The sequence below is a fragment of the Mus caroli genome, chromosome 6 (genome assembly GCF_900094665.2).
Source record: "Mus caroli chromosome 6, CAROLI_EIJ_v1.1, whole genome shotgun sequence".
Taxonomy (NCBI): domain Eukaryota; kingdom Metazoa; phylum Chordata; class Mammalia; order Rodentia; family Muridae; genus Mus; species Mus caroli.
Window position 1 is genome coordinate 102004510 of NC_034575.1, and position 17808 is coordinate 102022317.

The window sequence follows — 17808 nt, forward strand, 5'->3', positions numbered from 1 at the left end:
AGAATGGGAATGGGTGGGTAGGGAAGTGGGGGGCGCTATGGGGGACTTTTGGGATAGCATTGGAAATGTAATTGAGGAAAATATGTAATAAAAATATAAAAAAAAAAAGGGAGAAATCATCTCATTCTACTCTTTCAACTTCCTGATAAGGAAAATAGACATCTAGTTCCAAAATAAATAATCATAGTAATAATAATAATGATGATGATGATAATGATAACAATAACAACAATAATAAAATATATCTGTCTAACCAAACCTACTCTCATACACTGAGTAGACTCTATATCCCTGTTCATGCTGGGTACCAATTTGTCACCCTGTTCTATTCATGATTTTCTTTAGGTTTCCTTTTCTGAATCTGTAAAGTAGAAGAGGTTTAAACACAAACTTTTCACACTTAAAAACTGAGAATTAATGTATACAAGGAACTTAAGAAGTTAGACTCCAAAGGACCAAATAACAGTATAGGGGAATACCAGAGCCAGGAAGCAGGACTGGGTGGGTTGATAAGCAAGGGAATGGGGGAGGGTATGGGGGCTTTTGGAGGGGAAACCAGGAAAAGGCAATAACATTTGAAATGTAAATAAAAATATATTTAATAAAATAATGTGGACAGAGCTAAGCAGAGAATTCTCAACCAAAGAAACTAATGGCCTAGAAGCACCAAAAGAAATGTTCAATATCCTTAGTCATCAGGGGAATTCAAATTAAAACTACACTGTAATTCCACCTCACCCCAGTCAGAATGGCTAAGATCAAATACTCAGATGTCAGCAGATGCTGGCAAGGATGTGGAGAAAGAGGAACACTCCTCCATTGCTGGTGGGATTGCAAGCTGGTACAACCACTCTGAAAAATCAGTTTGGTGTTTCCTCAGAAAACTGGACATAGTACTACATGAGGACCCAGTAATACCACTCCTGGGCATATACCTAGAAAATGCTTCAACATGTAATAAGGACACATGCTCCACTATGTTCATAGCAGCTTTATTTATAATAGCCAGAAGCTGGAAAGAACCCAGATGTCCCTCAACGGAGGAATGGATATAGAAATTGTGGTACATTGAAACAATGGAGAACTACACAGCTATTAAAAACAATGACTTCATGAAATTCACAGGCAAATGGATGGATCTAGAAAATATCATCCTGAGTGAGGTAACTCAATCCCAAAAGAACACACATGGTGTGTACTCACTAATAAGTGGATATTAGGCAAATAGTCTGGAATATCCACCATTCAACTCCAGGACCACATGACCTCAAGAGGAAGGAAGGTCAAAGAGTGGATGCTTTAGTCCTACTTAGAAGAGGGAACAATATAATCAAGGGAAGTAGAGGGTGGGAGTGACTTGGGAGGAATAGAGTAGGAGAAGGATAAAAAGAGGGGCAGAATCAGGTATGGGAGGAGAAATACAGAAGGTCAAGAAAATGAAGAGAGATGTGTAGCAATGTGGGATGGGGCACTGAGTGTAGCAACCAGGAAGGCAAGATCCTCCAAGGAACCCATAGGGGCAGGAGAGCCTGTGGAGACCCTATCCAGAGGTTTGGCATGGCTCTCCAGTTCAGGAATGGGGCCACCCACCCATCTCCAAAATTTTAACCCAGAATTGCTCCTGTCTAAAAGAAATACAAGGACAAAGAGTGGAACAGAGAATGAAGGAAAGACCATCCAGAGACTGCTCCACCTAGGGATCCATCCCTCATGTAGACACCAAATCCAGACACTATTGCTGATGCCAAGAAGTGCTTGCTGACAGGAGCCTGATATAGCTGTCTCCTGAGATGCTCTGCTAGGTCGTGACCAACACAGATGCGGATGCTTGCAGCCAACCATTGGACTGAGCACAGGGACCCCAATAGAGAACTAAGGGGAAGGACTGAAGGAGCTAAAGGGGCCTTATCTGGCATCAATTGGAGGGGAGGTCCTGGGTCCTATGAAGGCTTGACACCCCAGTGTAGAGGAATACTAGGGCAGTGAATTGGGAGTGAGTGGGTGGGTGGAGGAGTACCTTCACAGAAACAAGGTAAGGGGGGAAGGGATAGGGTATTTGCAGAAGGGGACACTAGGAAAGGGGATAACATTTGAAATGTAAACAAATAAAATATCCAATTAGAATAAAAAACCTGAGGATTCAAGAAAGGCATCTTTTAAAACATGATACATTTGCCACTGTTGGAATAGAAGTCTAAGCAATAAGCATATGACTCTAAAAAGAAATTGGGTTCAGGAGAAATGAAGAGTGTCCATCATAAAAAGGTGTCCACTTGAGCGTAACTCTGTTCAATGATTACCTATATCTGAAATATCATTTAATTAGTTTATTTTCTTAAAAAAATAGTCAAGCATTCTCTACTCTTGATCCACAGATAAGAATAAAAGACCTATTCAGAAAATGAAGAGTTGAGTTAATTTCGAGTAACTTTGGATGCTCCAAACCAGAAACCCATTGCTAGATCCTTCTGCCTTAATTAGTACATTATAACTCGCCTCAGTCTCTTCCGTTGAGCATCAGAAGTTTCACAATCATTTGATACATTGCATTCCAAATATCTGTTTACTCAGTTGTTACAAATTGCCAATGGGACAGAAACTGTCTGTCACTTCCAGAGCAATTAGGGAGTGAAAACTTATCAAAAGAAATCTGTCAAGTTTGAGTAAGTATAAATATTGCATAGAAGTCCCCGAGGAAATCAAACTGAGTGGGATATGGTATTTTTGCTCATTGCAGCACATGAGAGTTTATTTTGTTTTGTTTTCTTGGCTTTACTTTTTTCTCAGAATGTTGATAGCATTTTATATAACCCAATGGATTAATGTTTTGCTCTGGTAAAAATAGATTTGGTTCTTCAGGGAAATCTGCATTGTCTATTGAGTGGTTTAACAATAGCATTCTTTACTTTTAAATGCCAAGGCTGTCTATTGTCCAAGCAGAGTGCTGGAACAGGAGCATTGCCAGAAATGTTAGATCATTTTCTGCTTGGCCATCTTTTGATATCCCACTCTGACCTTTCCTGGGCCTCCGTATTTTCATATCTTCTAAGTCTAGAAATGCAACATGATCTGTTGGTGCTATTTAGCTTTACTGTTTTTTCTGCCTGTTTTGATATTGTGCTGTTATTGGATTATATTCCTTGCAGTCCTCCTGATAGCTCTGAACCTGCATACAGACACAAACGTAATATTTCAGGTAGTGATATTTGCTTTGATAAAAACTAAGTTAATTTATCAACTGGAGATGTCCTGTTGAGGGTTGAACATTCAGTTGTACACTGTTATTTCACCTGTTCTCCAGCTGAGACTTTTGTCCATGTCTTTAGGATGCAGCACATACAAAAGAACAGGTGTTAAAATAATGATGGTGCTAAGGGTCCTTAGCACCAGCTCTTTGATGCTCTTCTCTTTAAATGTGAAATTAATTTTTGGTTCTTCAGGGAAATAGAATTTTCTGTGACAACACAGCTTTACACGAACACATCATCATACTTCATTCTTATTTGCACTACACTGTTCCCTCCGCTGCTTTCTCCTTCCTTTTCTTTCTGTACCTATACAGGTCTACTTCTAATTTCTAGACACATATACTTACTAATCTATCTTATGTTTTTCTCTTCTCTTATATCTTCTTCCTCCTTTCTCATAGTCTCTTACTACATTTATCCCACACAAACATGTACTCATGCATGCATGTATACACACACACCCACACACAGAGAGATTGAAGTCTATATTCCATAAACATGTGAAAGCATGCTATTTTTCTTTCCAATTGAGTACACTTTTTTAATTTTCCTATTCATATCATAATCTCCTCTGACATTCCTTTTTGCAATCTGGATTTGGTCTATTTTCAAACATGGAAAGTAGTTATGACATCATATTCTTATTACAGTTTGACAATTATTACAACCTCCTGTTTCATCCTCCTCCTCTTTATCTTCCTCACTCTTCATCATTATCATTTCCTCCTTAGCTTTCATTTGTCCTTTATTCAGTTTGATAGTAAATTCTTCCTCTCAGTGTGACTGATAACTTCCCAATTAGAGTTCCTGAAAATTGTGGAGTCAAGTGATACATTAGAATTTGTCCCTGGAATAAATTATGATAGAAATTATGACAAGCTAGAACTGGTGCCATATGATCCTATCTATGCAGGATTCTGAGGCATGAGGATCACAAGCTGGAGTCCTACATGTGCAACTTAGTCAAGCCTTGTCTCACTATTAAAAGTGAAAAGAGGCTGGGAATATTGCCCTGGTATGCAGTGCATGCCTATCTAATTTTTCATCATTGGTCATGCAAGGCAACTTGAGCAGATTTTACTAATTAATAGCTTAATACCTAGATGTTGTAATGACTAGTGAGGCACTTTGGGAATATACTGCAAACTTGTGATATATGAAAGTTTGAGTATGACTTACTGTGCTGGCTGCTTGTTTCTCTGCTATGACACCATGCTTGCGAAGAGCAACTAGAAAGAGGACTAACTTTGGTTTATAGTTCTAGAGTATAGTCCACCACAGCAGGGAAAGGATGGTGATGGGATCTTGCAGTAGCTGATCAGTTACATTGACTCCATAGTCAAGAAACAGAAGGAGACAAATGTTTGTGCTCAGTTAAGTTTCTCCTTTTTATTCAGTCCAAGAATGCAGGTGAAGGAATGGTACAATCCACATTGAAAGTATGTCTTCCACTCTTAAATAACCAATTCTAGATGACCCCTCACAAATGTGCACACAGACTCATCCCCTCAGTGAATCCAGATCTAATCAAGTTAGCAATATTAATCACTATAAGTCCAATATAACACTCAAACATACCACATTTAAGCCATCATCTTCTACCCATTGTTTCCATAGACTCACCATGGCAATCCCATAATTTAAAAATGCATACAGTGCACTTACTCCTGCTTCACAAGTCCCTCTAGTCTTTAAATTATTCAGTGTTTTGCAAATCCAAAATCTAAGTCTCATGAACATCTCTTACTTCATAAAAAATAATAAATAAGATAGTTACATCCAATATACAGCACCAAAAAAAAATATTCTAATTTCAACAGGGAAGAATAGGGTCATTGTAGGGAAAGATAAGACCAAAGCAAACTGATAACAAACCACCTAACCTCAAGTCCTACAGCTTCAGGTCCAGCATCTGAGGCTCATGGTAGAATCATCTGGGCTCTAAACATCTTGGGTACTCCCACTCTTCCAGCTTTCATGACTGTAGCACATATAGTCTTTCCTTTGGGATAGCTCCACCCCTTGCCTGATTCTCCCCACCCCCCTGTGGATGCCCAACAGTCCAGGTATCTCCACCATCCTGAAGTTTAGATTTCCACTTAATCTTAATCATCACTACTTCATTAAGTAGCCCCTCAGAATCTTCTTGCAGGGACTTTGATCCTTTCAAACAATTCCTTGCTTCAGTGGCTTTTTAAAGTCATGATACAACATTCCATTTCCCCTTCAATCTTGAATCTTTCTTGCCTACAAAGCCAGTACTATGTGGATGATGATGTCAATTTTTTCTGCATTCTCTGGATGTACCCTGACCCACATGGGCCACAATTCCACCTGGCTATGTGATGATCCTGAGGCAACATTGTGCTAAGTGACTATTTTCAATGAGCAAGGAACAACCTGAGCAGCACTCTCTGTGTAGACCCTGTCCTTTTAGATGCACCTGCATTTTTCAGTATGTAGCCTTTCGTGGATGTGGCATTTCCTCAAGATACCTCTGTACTTTTCCAATGCAGTGAATGGCAGTTACTTTAACAGTGCTCTCTTAGTTTGAGTTTTCATAGCTGTAAAGGGACACTGTGGCCGAGGCAACTCTTATAAAAGAAAACATTCAATTGGGGCTGGCTTACAGGTTCAGAGGTTCAGTCCATTGTCATCATGGCAACAAGCATGGCAGCATTAGGCAAGCATCATGCTGGAGGATCCAAGAGTTCTACATCTTGATCTTAAGGCAGCCAGGAGAAGACTGTCCCTTCTGCACTGCTTGGAGCTTGGGCTGCTTTCTCAGCATTCTTCTTATCTGGAACTTTAAATGCATTCATTTCTGGGACAAACTGCACATTTTTTATACTTTCCTCTTTCACCTGACCTTCTTACTGCAGACTGAATCAGAGCAGTGAGCAGTAACTATGACACAGCCTTAATACTGCTGCATCTCGAAATTTTATTCACTATACTAATTTAGTCGATTATCATTATATTCAGTCTCACTTCAGTTCTCATGACACAACTTAATGTAGGCAGATTCTCTCCTAAAATATAGGAATGGTCTCCAGGCCAATGACTGATAGACTCCCTTTTCTCTGAAACCTCACAAGCTAGGCCTCTACTGAATAGTCCATGAAACTCTGCTTATAGTGTTTCTATTAGTTGTTTTATTGCTGTGACAAGACACCATGACCAAGGCAACTTGTAGAAGGAAGGGTTTATTTAGCCCATGGCTCGAAAGAACTAAGAGTCCTTCATTGTAAGACTGCAAACACCAGGTATGTAAATCAGTAGAAAGGGCTAAATGTTCACATCCAAAATTGCAAGCAGAATAGAGAAAGCAAGCTCAGAATGGTGCATGTGTTCACTCTCTCAAAATTTGTCTCCAGTTGTTATAGTTGCCAATTAATGTCTACTCAAATCATCCCAGCAGCAGTGGTACATTCCTTGTTAACACACACACACACACACACACACACACATACACACACACACACACATACATACACACACACACATACACACACACACACACACACACACACACACACACATACATACATACATTCACAGCCTTATATTGTAATATGCCTTAAACAGCTTNACACACACACACACACACACACACACACACACATACATACATACATTCACAGCCTTATATTGTAATATGCCTTAAACAGCTTAATGGCTGAGCCACTCCTAAACCTCCAGGTGGCTAACACCTCCCCTCCCATATTCCTGCGCTATATTCTGTCATTGCTTCCCTAGACCCAGTTGGGGGCCTTCTGGGATCACTCTTTCCTAGCTCTTACATGTTGACTATCTCTCTGCTCTGCTTTCTCAGACCTGGCAGCTACCCCTTTCTCAGCATGCCAGCTATCTCCTCCCTTCTCCTTCCTCACTCCCTTGCCTGGGAATCCTAAAGACCCACCTCTGTCTCCCTGCCCAGCCATTGGCCAGCAGCAACTTTATTTATAAATCAAAACCAACTAGGGACAGGTTCCCTCAGTGTCTTTTGAGTAGACATTTGGATTCCTGTGTAATTTTTGGGACCAAATTAACATAAGTACCATTAGACCAAATCCACAATATTTCTCCTGTTTCATTCATTAAAAAGGCATTTTCTCTCAGAGATACATTGAACATAGTTATAACAGTTATGTAAACTATAAGGTATGATATATACTAATAACATCTAACCTATCAATTTTGTCAATTTAGGTATATTATTCTAACATCTATCTTAGAGAGTTTATAATTCTATACAGCAAAAGAAAAAAATAACTTATTCACAAATAGATCAGATAGCATGCTAAGATAGCATGTTATTTGAACACGTGTTTGCTTGCTTGCTTGCTTGCTTGCTTGCATGCTTGCTTTTGGACACAGGACCTTATGCATGCCAGGCTGATCTTGAACTTGTATTGTTTGTGATGTTCTTGAATTTCTGATTCTGCTTCTACGTCAGTGTTCTGGGATTACAGATGTGCACTAGTTTACCTGGTGTCTGTGGTACTGGAAGCTAAACTTCAGTCTCCCTTCATGATAGGCAAGCTATTAACCAACTGAGCTCTCTGTATCTCTAGCTCCACTGAATCCATTTATAAAAGGAGATTGGGGAATGTGGAGGGACTCACGAATCAGAATGATTAAGAGGAAATATAATGGCAAATATTCTGAAAATGGCCTCACACAACTCATTTACTGGTATACTATAATGAATAAATAAAAATGAAACCATTTTATTTTTATAATTATTAAGTTGGTGACAGAGAAGACAATAGCCAAAATCTCTACAACCATCCAGACATTTCAATGATTTTTGTACAAACTATTAGCACATATCAGCATATATACCTATATACCAGTTTAAAATAACACCATTTTATTAATTAAGAATTTGAAAGTGAGAAAGTTCAAATGGTTCTCCTTACATTACAGAGCTTTAAAATTTTGTCCTTTTACTCCAGTTATGAAAAAAATCCAGAGCAGATATATTTTGTAAATCGCTGCTTTCTGGTTGCTAAATTCCTCCCTCAGAATTCAGAGTATTTCACGGCTACTAGCCACTACGAGAGCTTAAAAACCTCACGGGAAAAAATTATAGTTGTATGTATTTGATTTCAACTCTTGTTGGAGAAATGTGACACGATTAATTTTACACTTGTAAATTACTTTGTAATGTCTACTTTGTGACTTTGGAGATTGTCATTTATATTTAAATTTTTCTTATAACTTACTAGAGAGTACATGATGTTCTAATTGTCCATGAGATAACACAGGGATACTGAGAAAAGGCAGGTTTTGCTGGAAATGAGATTATGAGGTTGAGTACAGACTATATTGTCTGTCTTGCTGACTTTACAAGTCTTTTCTTACTGGAAGGTGTCCCTTGTCTTTTCCTATCTTAAAGTTTAGGTATTTCTGTTGTTGTTATTGTTGTTGTTGTTATTTGGTTTTGGTTATTGCTTTGGGGAATAATCAACTTACTAGGTATTGTGTGACTTTTCATTTTTTAATTTTCTTTATACTTTTAAAAAATATTTTGGGGGTGTTTTAACTGCATATGTTTCTATACAATGTGTGTATTCCTGGTATCTATGGATGTCGGAAGAGGACATCAGAGTTTCAGGTGGCTGTTAGCTAGATGTGGGTACCAGGAATTGAACCTGGAAAAACAATTACTTATAAATATTGAGTGACCTCTCCATTCCTATGTAACATTTCCTGGAAATGTAAACACACATGTACTGTTCTCAGAAATGGCATTAATAACTGGCCATAGAAACTATGGCCCCAAATCTAGATGAGTAAACCATGTAAAGACTACCTCACATGAGTGACAACTGAGAAAAACAGTGTCTCAGAGCTCCACGTACAACTTGAGGTTAGAGTCACTCCTTCCCCGAAGTCTTTGTAATTATATAACTCTGAGGAAGGGTTTTATTGATGTATTAAGTTTCAGGAACTTCCTGAGACTTAGGTATTTGTTTGCTCTCTGAACTTGTAATAATCATTTGCTTTCTGAGTCTTAATAATATTTTCTCTAAGATAGAATGTTTTATGTCAGAAGAAACTGTTTGATGACCTTGGAACTTATTTATTTATGCTCAGTATCCTCTCCACATCAGCATGGGGTTACTTCTAATTACATGAACATGCATAGAGTGATTAGTTTTCTCATAGAAACATAATTATAGCTCTCCAAAATAATGCATGAGGAAACGCTGTAATTTGGGGATAAAGGGAAAGCAATCTACATGACCCTTCCTTTGTATGTCAACAATGGCTTATTAAGGCAAAACATGTTTCTTGTTACATATTCAGTAGTTGAGGTCAATTACTGTTGGGATTCACTGAAGGATTAAACAGCAAAGATGTCTTCTACAGTAATTAGTCTTCTCTTTATAGAGCTCAAGTGGCCTTTCTGCCATTTACCAATGACCATTCATGCATTTAGAATTTAACCAGGATCATATGAAAGAATGGCATAGAGTAACTCAGCCAAGTATTTCTACAACCAAGAACACCCTGTGAGTCCTGCTCTTTCTTTCCTCCCTGCAACAAAATGACTTTTCATAATAAAAGTAATCTTGTATAATCAAGATTATAGCCAGGCTACCATGTTTCAATATGTGACACATCTGTGGTTCACACGTCACACAGAGTATGGGTGAATCCTTTGATATCCTTGGAACATGATGGTTCACTGTAGCCAATCAGATAAATTAATTGGCATTTAAAGTTCTTTGAATTTGAAAACATGGGTTCATATACTCAGTCACAAAATGTTTTAGTCCTTATGAAAACCAAAGACTGCCAAAGGAATACTCCTAGATAGGACTGCTCCATACATTTGCCCCACTGGGATAAGTAAGGATTTGCAAACATGCTTTTCTGACTACTCTTCTACATCCACTTTCTTATCGATGTGTTTTTTTGAACTGTATTTTGTGTGTGGATAGAGTAAGCAAACCACCAGTGTATGTTTGGTGAGTAATGACTGCAATACTTAATTACCAGTATTTGTGGAGAACGATTCAACTTCCTAAGGAAGAAAAGAGAGACTTACAGTTGAGAGTGGGAGAAGAAGGGAAAAGAATTGAGTGAATTTCAGCGATTACTCTGTCTCTGGTTAGAGTTAAGAGTTCAGATTCATTACTTAGTGATTCTGTGTCAAACCTCTATGAAAAGTTAATGAAAAGGATGAAATGCATCAAATGCCACAAAATGTTCTGAAAACTTCTAATCCAACCCACTATTGTTATCATTATTAAATAGGTAGCATTTCACATTACTGTGTCGAGGTTATTTGGAGGTCTTTAACACTTGCATTCCCTTAGAACTTGCTACAAAGTGCTTGACACGTGCTTATTCCTTTGGTTTATAGAGGCAGGGCCTCTCTAAGTCAACTTCCAGGGTATCTCCTACACTTCTTGAAATAAAACATTATGGACTGATAGTAACCAGCCTTTATGTGACTATGATTACCTCCCATTTATATTTTACAAGGAGAAGAGCAGCAATCTAAGTTTCTACCTTGATCGTTTCTGTTCTACATGTTGCAAAGTTCCAGGACCAAAGACATATTCACAGTGATGATTCTTATCCTTGCAGAGCTGAGCTATGCCTGGATCTTCAATGAATACCCTTCCTATCAGGATAACCGCCGCTTCGTTTCTCAAGAGACTGGGAATCTGTATATTGCCAAAGTGGAAAAATCTGATGTTGGTAATTACACCTGTGTAGTTACCAACACTGTGACCAACCACAAGGTCCTGGGACCGCCCACACCACTAATCCTGAGAAATGATGGTGAGTTGTCTACAGAATGCTGTCAGTTCTGGTTATGGGGATTATGGTGGAGTGTGGAAAGATACAGTATTATTGTCATATAATGTTATAAAGAAAAGTTTAGTAATTTCTATATTTCGTACTATTAATTTTTTCCCACTTGAGTAAGAAATAAGCCCACAAGCCCATTTTGGGAAACTAATTAGAAGTGTGATCACTAATCTCAACAGGGGTGGGATGTGGACTTAGGCAAAGATAAATAACAAGAGGGCCTTAAACTGTACACCCAGGCAAAATGAAGTGAAGAACTGAACAATTAGGTCATTAATCAGTTCTGTGTAATTTAGTATCCATGGTTCAGAAAGTGTTTTTAAATTATCCTAATAATATCTTGATTTACAATAGTGAAGCCATAGTTCCATCACAGAGAAATTCAGAAATGTGGATAGCTCATTTGGAACAAAAAATTTAATCCCCCATCCCATTATGAGAATATTTTAAGAAAATATATGTATCTTATGTAATGTCCAGATACCATAGGCTATGTCACCAAGTGATTTTTAAAGACATGCCTGTTAGTCATGGCGTATGGGTATAGTCTTCTTTCTACTGTGGACTTTTATATATTTCCTAAAATCCTGTCTTAGTCCAAAAGTCTCACTTAGGAGGTGATGTGGACTATGTCTGTTTTTTTAGAAATACCACATTTTTTCCAGGAATTCATCTCTCCACATCTGCTGTTTCCACCCATGTGGAATCAGGAAACGTCTCATTAAAGTCCTCAGAAATCCTTCACTCTACACCCCCTACCACTACTACACATACACACTCACACAGGAATGTCTTATCCTGCGGCACTTACCAGTGTGTGTCACTAAAACTACCTGAACTATCTTGCTTATTGCTGTCTAGTCTAGAAGGCAGCTTATAGAAGTGTCTTCTTAAGTACTCATTGGAAAAAATGAAAACAAAGAATAATTAAACCCTCTAGGAAGAGCCAATATGAAGATTTGAAGATTCAGAGCTAACAGGTTTAAGTTTCTATTCTAAAGAGAAAAAAAAAGACAAAAAGAAACCCAAACTTCTCATATGCTTTTTAATGGGAATGACAAGATTTTATCATACAACTGAAGGAATGATCAGTCAAGATACCAATAACTGTGGTGATTGGTCACACTTACGATGTCCTGGTTTGCACATTCATCTCATTTAAAACTTAAGTAAAAACTTGAGTAAGATTCTAGCATAGCCATCTGTCTACTGACTGAAGAGCCTTGTTTCTTCTCATCATCCTACAGAAGGTCATATAAGAAATTGCCTTTCCAGTTTTCAAATGCATTGCTCTGTCTCTCTATTTTCTTACAATGCCAGAGATTGAACTCAGGTCCCTGCACGTGTTAGGCAAGTGCTCTGCCACTGAAATATACACCCACCCTACTCAGCTTCTCTAGATTACCAGGGAACTTTGTGCCTAAGAGTGTTTAATCCTGAGCTTTTCTGATCAAGGAATTAATAGTCAAATTAAATATTTAGAGATTATCTAAACAGCCTTACAATACAGACCACACTGAAAATGGTTAAGAAGTAGTTTAGTTTTCAGGCACTTTGTGTATTCATACATTTACCATGTATTTATTTAACACTTCCTATGTGACAGCCATGCTTCTGTGTTCAGGAAGCAGAAAAATATTAATATTTTCTATGTTCTTTTAATTATTTCAGCATGTAACTTTCTTATATAGTCTCAGTTGCTAAGCCAGACAAGATTGTCTCATTCTTGACTTTTTCATCTGTCCTCTCTCATATCCAGTGCATTGTACAATTCTGACACATTTATCTCCAAACTATACCTCAGATACATTTCTGTCTTTAGCTATTCTCCTTAGCCCAGGTTACCACCACCATCCATAGGTGAAATTTCACAACTGTCTTCTGAGTAGATATGCATTCTCTAAACCTACTTTCTGGAATTTTCTTGTTTTCCAGAAAGCAGCCAATTAGTCTTCCTAGAATATCAGCTACAAACACCTAAGGGTTTGTCATTGTTCTAGAACAGCTGCTCTCAAGTTGAAGACTGTGACCCCTATAAGTGTTGCATATCAGATATCTTACATTCATAATTATAGAAAAATTACAATTATGAAGCAGCAATGAAATAAGTTTATAGTTGGGAGTCACCACAACATGAAGAACTATATTAAAGTGTCACAACATTAGGAAGGTTGAGAAAAACGTCTGAGAAATAAAATTCAGTCTTCTCTCTGTGCTCTCCACGATTGGCCCATAATCCTTAAACTCCTTAAACCATCTGTGCTCTTATTGCTAAGCTTCATCCACATTCATGTTCTTCTTAATCCCAGACCATATAAATTTTTCTTGGTATTCCCTCTATACCTCAGGACCTTAGAATGTGGGGACAACTCAGCCTCTACTATTCCTCTTTCTTTTTATTTTCTTTTTTTTCTTTTTAAATATTTTTTATTGCATATTTTCCTCAATTACATTTCCAATGCTATCCCAAAGTCCCCCATACCCTCCCCCCACCCCCTACCCACCCATTCCCACTTTTTGGCCCTGGTGTTCCCCTGTACTGGGGCATATAGAGTTTGCATGTCCAATGGGCCTCTCCCTCTTTCTAATCATTGCAGGACTGGCTTCTTATCATCCCAATGATAGCCCTATGCCATCTTCAGAGAGGATTTCCATAGCAACCCTTTCTACAGTAGATATTTAGTCCATAAAGCTTCTACTTTATCACAATATTTTTTATGTATTGATTTTATGTATTGTTTTACGTATTATTCTAAAAAATAAACTGAAACCTGCACGCACAGAATGCTCATGACAAGGTACCAGCTCTGTCTAAAGGCACAATGCCACCTTTCAGGAAACAAAGATGAAGAAAGAATTTTCTTCAGTGGCATTTTGTACAAGATTATTTTAAATCACAGCCCTTTGGGGGGGGTCTTTAATGCCAAAATATCTAACCAAGGAGATTACCTGCCTTGGTGTGTCAAGCCTTGGATGTAATGAAATATTGACTTGGATACAGAAAGATACAGATGAAGACAAACATGACAGAAACTTGCTGTCTTTGGAACTGGGAAACAAAATCATGAACACAGAAACTCTAGCATCATGCCATATATATCAAGCTGTCAGAATCCTTACCTTTTGCTTGGTTTTTAGATTTATTTCTAGATTTGTTGTTGAGTCTATCTCCATAGAAATGACCAATGCTTTGTATTAGAATATTTTATCACAGAATTAACAGGCTAAACACCTCATTCTTCAGCAATTAAGGCCCATTTCCCTCCTAATTTGCATGAGAGTTGCATGGTAAAAATTTATAATATCTTTCTCATTTAGACTGGAGTACATAAAATTGATATGAAGTTCCATTACTAAGCACAAAACAGGTTATTTAATTAGCTCCTGTCTGAAGGTGAGAGAAGACGTGAGATATAAATCAAAAGGATATTGCAAAATTAAGATGACAGCCTTAATAAAATCTATTCTGTGAGAGTAAAAATCTATGAAATTATCACTCTACAGGAACTGGTATTTAATGACAATGTTAGGCTGATATATGCAAGGAATGTAGAATTAGTATAGTCATTTCGATCACTGAAGCACACTCAAAACTTCACACCCTCTTTTCTGACTCGGAAATATAACAAGTAAGGCAGAGGCAACTCAAGCCTGAACTAAGCTAATTGCCACAACGGGTGCTTTGCATTGCTGTGAGCAGATGTAGCTTAATGACTAGATTTTCCTACTATTCAAGTCAGAGCTTTTGAGTTCCCAGAAGGCAATTTTAGACTCCCTGCTTCGAGTCTAAAAGGTCACCATAGTGTCATAAAAAGTGAACCAGGTGCTGACAGAATTCAGGTGTGATGTCCCACATTTATCTCATTGCGTTGACTCGTGCCCCTAGCTCATTATCCCACAGGCTTTTGCACTGGCCCTTCCTTTAACCTAGCACTTCACAGAGTGCATTCTTCTTGCTTACCTCACCCTTTGTCAATTTTTGACCAGGAAATAAGACAGGAAGACAGGATCAAACTCTCTGGGGGAGAATCAAGATCCACCAGTAACTGGCTATTTCACATGGAAATTTTAGTACAGAGTGCATATTGCTCTTTCAGAGGACCTGAATATGGATCCCAGAATCCATGTTGGGCAGCTCACAGCCACCTTTAACTTAGTTTCTGGGACCCCAACTCCCTCTTCTGACCTCTCGGTGTACCTGCACACATGAGCACATAACCACACAGAGATAAACAGCATTTAAAGATGTCAAATTTTATATCTTTGATTTGAGAGAAGGAGATTACTGAAGAGCTAAGAAATAAGTCAGGAAATATTGGAAATATTTCTAGCCTCTATACATCATGCTGTTTAACTGAGCTTCAGAAAAAGCTGTTCTAACTTCACTTTAGAGCCTCATACCTTCTTTTTCTCTTTCCTTAATATATATCCTTTTAATTTTGGATTTGATATTCTCCAAATAACCAAAGCTTGTTCTACAAGGAGTCTGACACATATATGATATATATACAAGTATATATCATATATTATACATGTACATAATATGCATATATGTGTGTATTATATATAAGATATACAACATATGTAACTCATATGTGTGTGTAATTGAAATTTAATAGACAAATATGATGGAATTGTATTTCAGAGTTTACAGTTATTTTCTACATAGTTTTGACCTGCTGTGAAAATAATATAAGTTGTAATTTGTCAATATGTGCCTATTGCTTAGGTATCAAAAAAGGAAAAGATTTTAATTAGGAAAAATAAATCTGAGTTAGTACCAGTACTAGTACATTGGTCTGTTGATGAATATTAGCCCTTAATGCTGGTCATTAATAACAATGAGCCCAGTGTATTATACACTTTCTGCACAGGTCTCAAAGATTAGTCCCAAATTTTTCATGAAAATTAACAGATGACTGTAAAACACATATTAGAAAAATAATAGAATTTGATGATAACCCAAATGGCTAGTTCCTATATCTTCAGTCGTTACCCTCCACTGTCCCTGAAATCACTCATGACAAAAAGAAAAAAAAAGAAAGAAAGAAAAAAAATCAACATAGAAAGATCATTTGAGAAATAAGGAAGTCCATAAGAATGTTGATGTATGTCACTCACATGACTTCATATGACCTGAAAGAGTACTTGTCTAGTGTGGCCTTTTGTCTATGTTCCTTGAGACTGACTAGAGATTGGCTTGCACATATTTTGTTTTGCTCACTAGAACCAAGACAACTGATGTGCAAAAGTAATTCAGCCTGCTTCTGTTTGATGTGCCTGTGTTTTACACACTTGTAGTTAAATATTTTTAACTGTTTTTCCCAATTAGACCTCTATGTGGAAAAATACCACAGCATAGGTAACAACAAATATAACTGTATTGGTTTTCAAATTCTTTTCTCTGTTTAATTCTCGTATTTATTTACATGTTAGGAAAGTAAATATCTACATATATGTCTTTATGTGAGATTTACTCTATCATAAAGTTAAAATATTTAAAGTGATTGCCTATGGCTTTCTCCTTGTAGGTTATTGAATTGCAAATTGTCAACGAAAAACCCCCGAAATTAAGATCAATACTAAATGAATTCAGTAGGGTGTGTGTGTGTGTGTGTGTGTGTGTGTGTGTAAAACAATAATAATTGAAGAGGAAGAAATCATTAATTTGAAAAGGAGTGGGCAGAATGTGAAATGTTAGAGAGGAAGAAGGGAAGCTGGAAATGGTGGAAATATAATAATCTTGTATGAAATTCTTGAAAAATAACAATTACACTTTTTAAAATATACTGAAAGTATATTTTTATGTTCTCAAAATGTAAGTAAAGTTCCTAACCATGTTTTCCTAATTCTTCACCTTTCCCCCTAATTTAATCTGTGAAAGCATTGATCAGGCTCAGTTTGAAGCGTTTAATGTTTTTGCCTTAAATCATGCTTTAACCTCATAGGCCAAAGACCTGCTGATGATGATCTCAGCATCTCCTTCGTTCAAAAAAATAAAAACCCCAGAGTGGACAAAAAAAATCAATGTGCTGAACATATGTAGGTCTGAAAGCCTACATATGAAGGGAGACGTGACAGAATTGTAGCGTACAGTAACGTATCTACCTCTAGTCAATGTGAGATGGTGGGCTCATTTCTCTGGTCCTAGATTTCTTCATTGTATGAATGAGAAATCTATATTAAATTATATCAAAGACTCTTTCTTGTTATTTAGATGAGTCTAGGAACAGCTTTTCAACTTTCTTCAGTCTTGGAATTTTCAAAGATCAGGTCATATAAAACATTACTCTACAGAGAAGACAAATGTTTTTCATTGGGTCAGAAGAACCCAATTTCTCTAAAATGCAAACCTTAGAAAACAGCAAAGTCTACTCATCGTCTGTACACAGGGGCTATGGTATGAGTATCCATCTCTATCAACATTAAAGTTTCTAGTACCACAAAAGACCACAGCCTATCCCATAGGTCCAAATTTAAAACAAAAGCATTTTTTTAAAGAAAAAAAGGAGAGGTTCTCTTGGATATTTATTGTTCTTTTATAATGTTTCCTCCATTCTGATCTTGCTAAAGCACACAGCAAGTGTTCCTAATGTTTCCCCAAACTGCATCAAAGTCATGGGGGCCCTAGCAACCACTATTTGTCTTTATGAGTAAATCAGCTTTATTTATGGGCCACTTAATTAACCTAGAGGTCGTAGGCTTTAAAAAGACATTAGAGTAT

General features: G+C 37.4%; 1 protein-coding gene across 12 annotated transcripts in view; it reads left to right on the top strand.

The window, feature by feature from the left end:
• The window catches only part of Cntn4 (contactin 4), a 990533-nt gene that overhangs the window by 767768 nt on the left and 204957 nt on the right, over nt 1–17808 (top strand). For all 12 annotated transcript variants that reach the window (XM_029478673.1, XM_029478674.1, XM_029478666.1 and 9 more), the window contains one exon: nt 10857–11054. In XM_029478673.1, the coding sequence (XP_029334533.1) occupies nt 10857–11054 (198 nt within the window). The remainder of the gene's footprint in view (nt 1–10856; nt 11055–17808) is intronic.